This window comes from Symphalangus syndactylus, chromosome 3, assembly GCF_028878055.3.
Source record: "Symphalangus syndactylus isolate Jambi chromosome 3, NHGRI_mSymSyn1-v2.1_pri, whole genome shotgun sequence".
NCBI classification, from domain to species: domain Eukaryota; kingdom Metazoa; phylum Chordata; class Mammalia; order Primates; family Hylobatidae; genus Symphalangus; species Symphalangus syndactylus.
Window position 1 is genome coordinate 50,319,239 of NC_072425.2, and position 12,786 is coordinate 50,332,024.

Sequence of the window (12,786 nt, forward strand, 5' to 3'; positions counted from 1 at the left end):
ACACTTTAGAATGGTTAAAATGGTAATTTTTTTCGAAATTTAAAACTAATTAAAAAAATAGGGCCGGGCGCGGTGGCTCACGCTTGTCGCTTGTAATCCCAGCACTTTGGGAGGCCGAGGCAGGCAGATCACGAGGTCAGGAGATCGAGACCACGGTGAAACCCCGTCTCTACTAAAAATACAAAAAATTAGCCGGGCGTGGTGGCAGGCGTCTGTAGTCCCAGCTACTCGGAGAGGCTGAGGCAGGAGAATGGCGTGAACCTGGGAGGTGGAGCTTACAGTGAGCCGAGATTGCGCCACTGCACTCCAGCCTGGGCGACAGAGAGAGACTCCGTCTCAAAAAATAAATAAATAAATAAATAAATAAATAAATAAATGACGTTTGTCATGCTGGGATATTTGCTAAAATGGGGAAAGTAACTGCAATTGTGATAAGCAATGATAAAAAAAGATGCCATGAGAGCATTTATTTCAAACTGTGGTAAATAGACATAAAAAGTTATCCTTTTAATCATTTTTAAGGATACAGTCCAGTGGCATTAAGTACACTTTCACACTGTTGTACAACCTACCATTACCATCCCAGAACTTTTCTTACCTTGCAAAATGAAACTTTGTACCCATTAAATAACAGCTTCCTACTTCTCCCTCCCCCAGCCCGTGGTGAGCACTACTCTGCTTTCTGAATGTTAACTACTCTAGGCACATCATTAAGTGGCACCATACAGTATTTGTCTTTTTGTGATTGTCTCGTTTCACTTAGCATAATGTGTTAAATGCTCATCCATTTTGCAACATGTGTCAGAATTTCCTTCCTTTTTAAGGCTGAATAATAGTCTGCTGTATGGATATACCTATTTTGTTTATCCATTCATCATCAGTCAATGGCCACTTAGGTTTTTTTCCATCTTTTAGCTGTTACGAATGCTATGAACGTGGATATACGTGTTTCTGTTCTGTCCCTGCTTTTTAAAAATAAAAATACAGATGGTCTCCAATTTCATGACAGTATAAAAGTGATACACATTTAGTAGAAACCATACTTCAAATTTTTATTTTTTTTCCCAGGCTAGCAATATGTGGTATGATTACTCTCTCGGGACACTGAGCAGTGGCAAGTGAGCTGCAGCTCCCAATCACTATGCAATCAGGACGGTAAACAACCAATACTCTACTGTGCTGATACCGAAAGTGCTGAAACTTCTAAGCTGTATTAAATGCATTTGCAACGTATGATATTTTCAACTTACAATGGGCTTATCAGGATGGAATCCCATCGGTAAGTCAAGGAGCATCTGTAGTTATGATGTTTTTGAAGGGAGACTTTGAAGGAATTTTGTTAAAAATAAAATTTTTTTGAAAACACATACCTTTTGCATCAGCTGAAAGATTACAACTCAGTTTAATTGAAAGCCACCCAACAGAGAACCCAAAAGAGCAATACTATTTGCTTTAAAAAAAAGACACAAAAGACATAAAAGTAACCACTGTAAATTTATTATGCATTAGGAAGCTTAACCTAAAAACCAACAGCATAGTAAAAAGATATGTTATCTCTGTTCATAGCAGAACAGGCTTCAAAATATATTTTCTTTTAAATGTATTCAGTCAGTACACAATCCTTTATAAAAGTTGTATATATTTTTTCTGTCAATACCTTCATTACATTTATAAATACAAGATTTACACAGCACCCCATCAAAAAAAAAAATTAAAACCCTTTACAAATATCTACATATATTTCATACCTATAAAACTTTCAAAGGAGTGCTCTGTTAAAGGTGGGCCCTAGTTAATGGTCCATTTACTGGTGCAGCAAAATACATATAAATCTGTAAAGTTTTCTTTGTCCATAAAACATCTCAAAAAATAGCAAGACACTTATCGTGAAACTCAGCTTCATAAAACCTTATTTTAGAAAGGAACTTAATGTGCATATTCCCATGCGATTCAAAAGTTAGACAGATTGAAATAAAGATGAATTGAAAACAAATGCATACTACAGAGCAGTTAAGGCAGGAGTGTGATGGATGAGAATAACTTTGAGAAGTAGGACATGGGAGACATGGGAAGAAGCAAATCATAATAACGCCTATGAGTCTGAATGTGGATATAAACTTCACTCGTATCCAGTTACTAACTCTCAACCTACTTAGGAATTTCCAAACTGTTAGTAACTTTCTTAGAAGCAGCCTACAATTTCTATGTTGCCACCAGAATGCTTGAGTTGTTTTTTTCTTCTGTAAAATCACCTTGGACCCAACCAGGAAATCAGGTCCAGGAATCTGAGTTGTGAGTTTTACATGATTTAAGTTTGCAATAAAAATTTCTTTCATCTAGTAAAGGTAATTACTATTCAATTTATTTATGTCCAGAAGTATATATATATGCTGAGTTTCATTCTAGCCAAGAATAGGAAGTAGAATAAAAGGAGACTAGGTTTTTATCTGACCTTTGAACAAAGACAATAGATCCCTGATACTGAGTGACTCTTAAGAGTGGCCATTCATCAACACCTATGGGCTGATTCAGAGAAACAGGAAGGTAGAAATTAAGAAGAGATTCTTTACCTGGAATCTTGGCCAGAGATGGCAGTCCCACTGTAGTTCTGTATGCCTTCTGCTGAAAAGGGCATGGAAAGATTGCTGCCACTCTTACTCTATAGTCGTTACAGGAAAGCCATCCTTTCTACCAGAGAGATGACTTTTTCTATTTGAGTTTCACCTTGGGAATTGCACATTAGTTGCAAGGAAGTATTTCAAATTTTATCTTATTCTAATGTATAAACAGGAAAAAAAGAAAAAAGAATGTAAGAGAAAAAAAAAAACAGGAGGAGGAAGAGCAGAATGATGGCGGTGGTATTTATCAAACTTGGCCCTGAAGGATGCCGCTAGCGTCTCCCATCCAGCACCATGAAGTCACCAGGGATGTGGCTACCTCCACGGCTCTCGGAGATGGCGTATGCAGAATCCCACTTTCTGCCGAGTTTACAGCTCAGTGCACTGATTCCCAGGCTCCTCAAATGAAGAGAGCTCCCAGATGCTGCTGTCTTGCAGTAGTGGCTCAATGTCCTCATCACTGCCCCGTTCTGGGGTGTTGGTCAGGCTGCCGCTGCTGCTGCTGTTATGTTTTTGAACTCCACTGGCTTTACTGTATTCAGGAATGAATAAGGCAACCAGAAAAGACATAAGAACTATACATGCCCCAAATAAAAACGGCGGGCCTGGGATGACAGCTCCCTGATGGATGTGGAAAACAAGTGGAGACAAAGAATATAGTTAGTCTCTTAACTCAAAATTATTCCTAGATTACCCAAAAAAACACACCACCAAAAAGTGAATCATTTTCTCATAAGCAAATGTTTCATTAAATGTCAGGTCGACACTCCACTAGAGCTTGGTGTTTGGAATATGACAAAGGACGACTGATTAACTGCTTTTTGTACCACTTCTAAATAGCTTAAGCAAAACTGTAAGCTTGTAAGCAACAGCTGTTTACCTATAATCCCATCCTATGACTTCAGATCATGCACCTTTGTACATGAACATTAATTCCAGCTTTGTATAGACATCTATACTAAATATGGCTTAGAGGGAACAAGGGAAGAAATTTCAAATAAATAGTACAAAAAGTACCCTAGCTCAATTTTTAGCTGGATTTTTAGGTCATTTCAAATTTTAACTAGCTTGGGCTTAGCCAGAGAATAGTGTAGTGATTGTGTAGGTGAAAACAGAATCTGATCAAAGTTAAGACATATCTTTTACATAAGATATTAAATCACTAAAATGACCCCTCCCTGATCCCGAGAAGCAATGAACACAATACTTATTGCTGTCAAATAAAATATAGTAACATACAAGTAAGAATGCTCTCCAAATTTAAGGTCACAATATTTTGCTATAATCATACATAACTGTTGTTACACAACTAGACTTATGACCAAATTACCTGCAGGGGAACGTTGTTAGAGTTCAATTTCGGGCCCAACTCAGTCAGTTCCACATGGAACATGTAGAATATGAAGCCATACAGTGCTGGCCCCAGGCCATTGCATAGTCCTCTTATTCCAGTTATGATCCCCTGGGCAACTCCTGAATCAGAACAAAGAAAATAATGCCAGTCTTCTCAGAAAGGCATCTCAAGATTTGGAGCTGCACAGTACTTTCTCGCAACCATGATACACAAATTCGGCAAGACTGAGGAGAAAGCATGCTCATGACAGTAGATTAGAAGACTTCATCCATTATAAAATAAAATCCAAAACTTATAAAATCACATAAAACATATAAAATCATATACAATAAAAAACTTTAATATCTTCCAATTTCAGGCAATGTCCACTTTTCTGTCAACTGAGATTTCCCTGCTCTGGTCATTTACTGGTGCTTTCACAACAAAACCTTGCCCTTCACCTCTGGCAGCCCTGGTTTCAGGAATACACACCAGTCCCCAGTAGGCAGACTTCATCTTCACAGGTGTATTCCAGCCTGTCTCCCTAGAGACCTACACTGAAAAACCCAGAAGTGCCAAATTCCTAAATATCTCTGCTTTCTAACATAGCAAGCAAAAAGTTAGCTTGAACTGTATGAAATGAATGTTTCTGTAAATCAAAAATGGTAGTATATAATTCAGCCTAATACAATGTGTTCCAAAACTTTTATATTCTGACATTTAGAAACATGTATATTGACATGAATAGGTATAAAAACAGTCAAAAGAAAATCCATGCCCCAAATGACAGGACAGTGTCTGTCAGATGCCAAGGCAGTGACCGTCCTCCACGGATGGGTCACATCTTCACTTCAGACACAGCACCTCCCTAAGGATGCAAGCCAACTGAGTTACTGTAGCCAGGAGTGACATACAGAATGTGTGGTCTTCAAGGGACAATATTTAACAATGAATATGAGTAAGATACCTAACTTCTGATATAGAAAAAAAAATGCAATGAATAAACCATCCTTTCCAATATAGTTTTTTACTAAAACTTTTGAAAGGGCTCTTAGGCATTAAAAAATTTTTCTCCCTCTAAAATTGTCTACTACTTCTTCCTGAATACAATAAGGTGAGCCATTAGGAGACAGAGAAGGAAAGAGATTAAATTTAGCCATGGGAACTGCTTGAAAGGAAAGCAGTCCAGGCATGGGGGCTCACGCCTATAATCTTAGCACTTTGAGAGGCCGAGGCAGGCAGACTGAGCCCAGGAATTCGAGACCAGGCTGGGCAACACGGCGAAACCCCATCTCTACTAAAAATACAAAAAATTAGCTGGGCATGGTAGTGTGCATCTCTAGTCCCTGGTACTTGGGAGGCTGACTGGGAGATCACTTGAGCGCAGGAGGTGGAGGCTGCAGGGAGCCAAGATTGCACCACTACACTCTAGCCTGGGTGACAGAGTGAGACCCTATAAGGGGCAGGGGGTAGGGGGTGGGGGGAGGAAGGGTGGGAAAAGAGGGAGGAATGGAGGGAGGGAGGACAAGACAGGACAGGAAGGGAAGCAGAGGCACGGGAAGGATGGGATACGGATCTAGATGGTGGAATGCTATTTTCCACACAGCAGTCTTAATTTTAATCTCATCTCTCACTCAATGTCTAACTATCAACAACCACACAGACTTTTTCTTACTACTCTCAAATAACTATTTTCTAAATTAAGCTCACAGACTTTGAGTTATTCCAAATAATTAGTGAATAAAGTAATTAAGTAACTCGTGGTTAACTGGTTTTTCATTATTTAATAGACATCTGTTAAAATGTGATTATAGTCTGCTTAATTGTGACACTAAAGAAGAAAAGACGTATCAAAACTGAAAAGGGAAAATGAATAGTTCTATTTCTAATTGTTAGTAATCTGAACTGCTAAGTCTAGCTTTAAAAAATATAAGTGTAAGACCAAAGCAGAGAGGAAAATAGAATGTTCCTATCTGCCAAAGTAAATAGGTATGATAGAAGGGGCCACAAGGCTGTCAGCTCCTGCTGTCGATGGGGAGAACTCAGAGCTTCTCCTGCTTCTAGCAGGGAGGTCTCCCGCTGAAGGAGAAAAACAAGGGGTGGGGCAGTGACCTCACCTTGCTGATCTGACTCTGCATTCCGAGAGACGAGGGCACTGATTGCCGGAAACGTGATGCTGGACATGGCGGCGACGGTCCCTGCTGCCCACATCATCCTGCAATGACAGGACAGGCACAGTCAGGCAGCAGGCCAACCTCAAGGAGCTCACTATTCGGAATGCAATCAGTGGCAAAAGTACAAATGCCTTCTGCTTTCTCCTGTTACATTTTATTTATTTTTTCCTCTTTAAAAATGCATTTTTTTTTTAACCTACAAGGTTACACATCACATTGTAGAAAACGAATGGCCTAGGATGGGGACAGAAGGGCCAGGAAACCTTTGTTTCTTGATTTTACTTCTTTTACAAACTTTTCTTCTCCCTGGTCTCCCTATTGCTATCTTTAGACATAAGCTCAATGAAGTTCGCAAGGAGATTTCTTTTGTTGCTATAAATACATTTTCTCCACTGACTTTTCATTTTTTCTTTGTACCTCTCAAAGGCTCACTTTCACAATGCCCTCGAGCTACAGTTTGCTACCCCTCAACAGAGAGAGCATGGTGTGCCCCCAACTGGAAAAACCGACCCTGCCTTCCTCTTTAGACCTTTGTCCTTCTCTCAACAAAAGAGTCTTAACTATGTATCAGTATGAAGTGTGAGTGAGTAAAGTGAGGCCCCAACTTTGGGATGGTCATTACTGAAAAAGAAAAACCTTACATGATGACAAAGTCTTTTTAACGCTACATGAATGTGACAAAATCAGCTACTGAACCAAAGTTCACAGGAGCAAAATCAAAAAGAACAAGGAGAATCAAGCAAGTTAATCTGGCAAAAAGTCACAGATGGATAGGGGCAGTGGCTCATGACTGTAATCCTAGCACTTTGGGATGCCAAGGCAGGAGGATTGCTTGAGCCCAGGAGTTCGAGACCAGCATGGGCAACATGAGACCTTGTCACTATAAAGAAAAAAAAAAGAAAAAAAAAAAAATCAAAACATTAGCCAGGCGTGGTGTGAACATAAATAAATAAATAAAAATATTAGCCAGGCATGGTGGTGCGTGTACATACTCCCAGCTACTAAGGAGGCTGAGGTGGGAGGATCACTTGAGCCTGGGTGCTCGAGGCTGCAGTAAGCCATGATTGTGCCACTGTACTCTGGCCTAGGCAACACAGCCAGACCCTCTCTCTCAAAAAAGGAAGAGCAAGCAGATCAAATGAAATTCCGAAATTCAGAATGGGCACATGTACTTACTCCCCAAACTAAACACTGATAACTAAGGCAATTCTAGTTTCTCTAAATTATGTTGTCTGTTTGTGTCCAAAGTAAGGACCAGCTCTACCGTCTAAAATGGAGAAGGCATTTCTGCATTTACCCACCAGGCACATGGAGAAATCTGCCACATTAACAAAATAAAACTCATGATTCCTTCTATTTTTTCTTATTCCGCTGAGCTTATTTTGACCTTCCTTCCTGTTTATGGGAATCTAATATGGTAGTAATAACTGCGGCAGAATGCACATGGTTTTGGAAGAAATCTTAGTGTTCAAATTCAAATGATTTATCAAGGTTATGTTATTGCCCCAAGGTCACTCAGTCAATGATAGCTAATGATAGTCAATCATAGTGAAGCTTGCCATAATCAGTCATTTTTTTGTATCTTCTTGTTTTGCTTTTGACTATATTCAATGTCTCTAAAAACTGGCATACGTGGCCAGGCGCAGTGGCTCACGCCTGTAATCCCAGCACTTTGGGAGGCTGAGGCGGGCAGATCACAAGGTCAAGAGTTCGAGATCAGCCTGGCCAACATGGTGAAACCCCATCTCTACTAAAAATACAAAAATTAGCCGGGCATGGTGGTGAATGCCTGTAATCCTAGCTACTCAGGAGCCTGAGGCAGGAGAATTGCTTGAACCCGGGTGGCAGAGGTTGCAGTGAGCTGAGATCGTGCCACTGCACTCCAGCCTAGGCAACAGTGAGACTCCGTCTCAGGGAAAGAAAAAAAAAAAATTGGCATATGCTTTAAAAAGTAGACATAAAATTTTATTTGGGGGCTGGAGGGGAGAGAGAGACACATTCAATTAAGGAACAATTCTGTGAAAGTCCAATGACATAAAGGCAGTCTTTATAAATAATCCTGTTATCTAGCTCCACATTTCCCGAAATTAAAGCCTAATGGTTTCTGCAACGTTGAATACATCAAACCAGCAAAATAACCCTTGCTTCCTTCTCATCACACCCAACCACCCCAAGCTCCTCTAAGAGGCATCTGTCTGGCAGTTCATAAGAATCTAAGAGTGAGGCTTACCAGGCCTGTGATCCAAAACCATACCAGGCTAACTGGAGCATCTGGAAGCCCAAGCCAAGGAGGACAGTATTCTTATTTCCTAATGATCTCATCAAGATGCTAAGAAAGGCCGTCTGCAAAGTAAAGGAGACAACTCTGAAAAACCACATCAACACACGGAATTAAAATACAAGCTCTGTGTGTGAAGACCCTTCCCTGATGACCAGGGACCTCTAAGGGCACACTGCCTGACTCGCGACCTCAGAGTCTGGACAGTACTGATGACCTTCTACAGGGGTGTAGTGTTGGGGGCTCCCAGCCTGATCCGGGGCTCAAGGCTTTCAGCCTCCTCCCTAAGAAGCCTGTCTACCTGGTGCTTTGCTGGCACTTCCTGAAAGGATATCACAACTGTTCACCAGTTACTATGATTGAGAGGGACAGCCTCAGTCTCTGGAGAAATGCTAATCACTTAAATATCTGTGAATAGCAAACTCCTGCTGAACATTTACAGAATATGAGAGCTTCTGCTGGAAGTTTACAAAGTTGGAATTGACGTTAAGTTTGATTTTAACAAATACATACTCTGCTAAATATAACTAGTTGAGATAGTCTGAAAAGGGGTTGGATAAAAGATGACTGGGCTGGCCGGGTGCGGTGGCTCATGCCTGTAATCCCAGCACTTTGGGAGGCCGAGGCGGGCAGATCACAAGGTCAGGAGTTCGAGACCAGCCTGGCCAGCAGGGTGAAACCCTGTCTCTACTAAAAATACAAAAATTAGCCAGGCATGGTGGCGCACACCTGTAGTCCCAGCTATTTGGGAGGCTGAGGCAGTAGAATCACTTGAACCTGAGAGGTGGAGATTGCAGTGAGCCGAAATCACACCACTGCACTCCAGCCTGTGTGACAGAGCGAGACTCCATCTCAAAAAAAAAAAAAAAAAAAGATGGCTGGGCTAACTAGAGTTAATGTTTGATTTTGTAAAAAACCAAAATGATCAACTTGAAAGGTTAACATAATTTACATTTGCAACACATTTCAACAAAAAAATATAAACGGCCTTTGCCTTGATACATCCCCATAAGCCTTGTCAAATGTATTATTTTCATAAAGCAGTTTTGCAGCCTTCTCATTTCTCCTTGAGAGAGGTTACCACAGAAGAATGCTCTGCTTTCCTGGTAACCATTTCAGGGAAACAACCCCTAGACAGTACCATACAATATAGTGAATGTGCCTCAGCACAACAGTGAATTAATTTAAGGACAATATGCTTCACCTTTCCTGGTACTGTATTTACAATAGATGGGGAAATGCTTAATGCTCTTTACTCACTGAAAATTATATATATATATAAAAATATATATATATTTATATAACATATATATTATATATAATATTTATATAAATATTATATATAAATATATATAATATATATTTTATATATATTTAAAAAGATATTTACATAATATATTTTATATAGAAATTTATATATATATATATATTTTTTTCCTCTCTGTTTTTTGAGATGGAGTCTTACTCTGTCACCCAGACTGGAGTGTAGTGGCACGATCTTGGCTCCCTGCAACCTCCACTTCCCAGGTTCAAGCGATTCTCCTGCCTCAGCCTCCTGAGTAGCTGGAATTACAAGCGCGTGCCACCACACCCGGCTGATTTTTGTATTTTTAGTAGAGACAGGGTTTCGCCATATTGGCCAGGCTGGTCTGGAGCTCCTGACCTCAGGTGATCCACCTGCCTCGGCCTCCCAAAGTGCTGGGATTACAGGCCTGAGCCACCGTGTCCAGCCCTCACAGAATATGTTTTAAAGCTCTGATTCATATTTCTTCAGTCCTGGGAACAGTCGGAGTTGAAGCAGTTACAGATTTTCATTTCTGCTTTTCATTTCTACTTACTTTTCAACATTAAAATAACACTGAAACATTTTCCTAGTTGATTTTGCAATCCAGAGATAGATGATAATTATTTACTATTTTGGTTAGTGTAAAAGCAAACAAAATAATTGACCCAGCAGAAGTTAACGACAAATATTCTAAAAAGTAGGGAAGTTGTATCAAAGTTCTCCTAAATCATCTTCTCCAAGAAAACACTAAATGGCAGATGATGCCGGTGCAAGGGGAGCGCCAGAGGCCCCCAGGAGCCTGGAATGGGGAACCACTGTGGCTTCCGAGGAGGCTTAGGCAGTGGCATCGTGGGCCAGGGCCCCTAAGCTGAGGGAGGCAAGGCTGAAGACAAGAGTGGATGCCAGTCACCAAGCTGGGCTGCCTGGTCAAGGATATAATTTTAAAAACATTGTTTTAAATAAAAACAAAAAAAATTTCCCCTAAATTACAACCTCAAAAAACAAAATAACCTCTACACATTATATAAGAAGGAATAGTTCTGTGGACCACATTCACATCAGTTTCTTGATCTGATATTATACTATAGCTGTGCAAGACCTTACCATAGCAGGGGGTGAGGGACTGCCGTAGCAGTTCAGGGAATATCTCCCTGTATTTTTATATGTGGCTTCCTGTGAAACTATGGTTATCAGGGTATTTTTAAAATTTTTTAAATACAGATAAAATGATACCCACCTGAGCCACAATGGACAGAATTCCTACCATAGCTATGAATGCTGCAATTTTAACAGATCCAAAACCTATGACCTGTGGAAATGGAATGAAAACACTTTAGTAACATAGATATTATAAAATAAGGAATATTATGTTCTATTACAATGATAAGCTGAGGAAAATTCATAAAACCAGTGGCAAATTAAGACATGCTGAAAGCTGAACCTATGTAACCAGCAATTTATATCTAAAACTGATATAAGAAATCATTATAAGCAGGCACAACTTAGATTGTGAAATGTTTTTTAGACATTTTCTATGTCTACCTGTTGTTTTATATACCCTCTCCATCCCCAACCCCCAAATTGATAAATATAATGGTATCAAGTAATAAAAAATGAAAGAAAATGACTGACTTTTGATGCTGCCAATACAGCATTGCTCACTAGCAAACCCAGTGGCTCTCAACTTTGCCTGCACATTAAAATCATGATGTGAGCAAAAGACAAGGGATAAGGAGAGCAAGGGAAGGAGACCAGTGAGATGCTGGAAGACCACTGGAGACCAATTAAATCAGGCTCTCTGGGGGTATGAACCAGGCACAGATCTCTTTTAAAAGCTCCCATGGCGATTCTAATAAGCAGCCAAAGTAACTTGGCAATGATTTCTAAGCCTCTGACCATAACAGTATCTCTGAAATGTCTACAACTTTTAAGTCTTAAACATCAAGTTTCTTAAGTTACATTATTTTGGGGCTAGGCGCGGTGGCTCACGCCTGTAATCCCAGCACTTGGGAGGCCAAGACAGGCGGATCATCAGGTCAGGAGTTCGAGACCAGCCTGACCAACATGGTGAATGAAACCCCATCTTTACTAAAAATACAAAAAATTAGCTGGACGTGGTGGCATACGCCTGTAATCCCAGCTACTCAGGAGGCTGAGGCAGGAGAACAGCTTGAACCCGGAAGGCAGAGGTTGCAGTGAGCCAAGATTGCACCACTGTATTCCAGCCTGCGTGACAAAGCGAGACTCTGTCTCAAAAAAAAAAAAAAAAAAAAATAGTTACATTATTTTGCCCTATATTAAAATTCAGGAAAAGGACCTTAAAAATTATGAGATTAAATTATATACCTTATTCTCATTTCATAAATGAGTGTCTTGCTTCCAGGCACACAACTGGCTAATGAAAAGTCCTAGGACTAGAACCTCTGACAGTCAATCCAGTGCTGCTGACATTAAACATTTTGTTAGACGTTTTAAAAATTGGAACCAGAAAAATGTAGATTTAGGGATTCTCAGCCTTTATTTGTAAATATATATTATCGTTAAAAAGCTTTATTAAGATAGAATTTAAGTACCACACAATTCACTCATTTTAAGTGTGTTTTAGTATATCCAAATGGTTTTAGTATATCCAAAGAGTTGGGCAACCATCAGCACAATCAAAAGTGATTTTCATCATTCCTCAAAGAAACACAGCAGCCATTAGGAGTTCTACGCCCCTAACCTTCCCATCCCCCAACCATTAGTCTACTTCCTGTCCCTATGGACTTGCCTATTCTGGGCATTTCATATAAATGAAATCATATAATGTGCAGTCCTTTGTGACTGGCTTCTTTCTCTGAGCATGTCGTCAAGGTTCACCCATGTTGTAGCACATATCTGTACTTCATTGCTTTTTACTGCTGAATAATTAACATTCTAATGTATAAGCATATTTGTTAATCCATTCATTAGCTGATGGACATTTGAGTTGATTCTACTTTCTGGACATTATGAATAATAATCTGTGTACAAGTTTCTGTGTTAGAAGTGTGTTTTCATGTCTCATGGGTATATATACCTAGGAGTAGATATGCTGAGTCATATGGTAACTCTATGTT

At 39.9% G+C, this 12,786-nt stretch overlaps 1 protein-coding gene across 2 annotated transcripts in view; it reads right to left on the reverse strand.

Annotated features, from left to right (window-relative positions):
* Positions 1 to 1,475: 1,475 nt before the first annotated feature.
* The window catches only part of MFSD14B (major facilitator superfamily domain containing 14B), a 91,284-nt gene continuing 79,973 nt past the window's right edge, over positions 1,476 to 12,786 (reverse strand). For both annotated transcript variants that reach the window (XM_055271854.2, XM_063636221.1), the window contains 5 exons: positions 10,926 to 10,997; positions 8,356 to 8,468; positions 6,069 to 6,166; positions 3,949 to 4,091; positions 1,476 to 3,239 (listed from right to left, as the gene is read on the reverse strand). In XM_055271854.2, the coding sequence (XP_055127829.1) occupies positions 2,988 to 3,239; positions 3,949 to 4,091; positions 6,069 to 6,166; positions 8,356 to 8,468; positions 10,926 to 10,997 (678 nt within the window). In that variant the 3' untranslated portion in view covers positions 1,476 to 2,987. The remainder of the gene's footprint in view (positions 3,240 to 3,948; positions 4,092 to 6,068; positions 6,167 to 8,355; positions 8,469 to 10,925; positions 10,998 to 12,786) is intronic.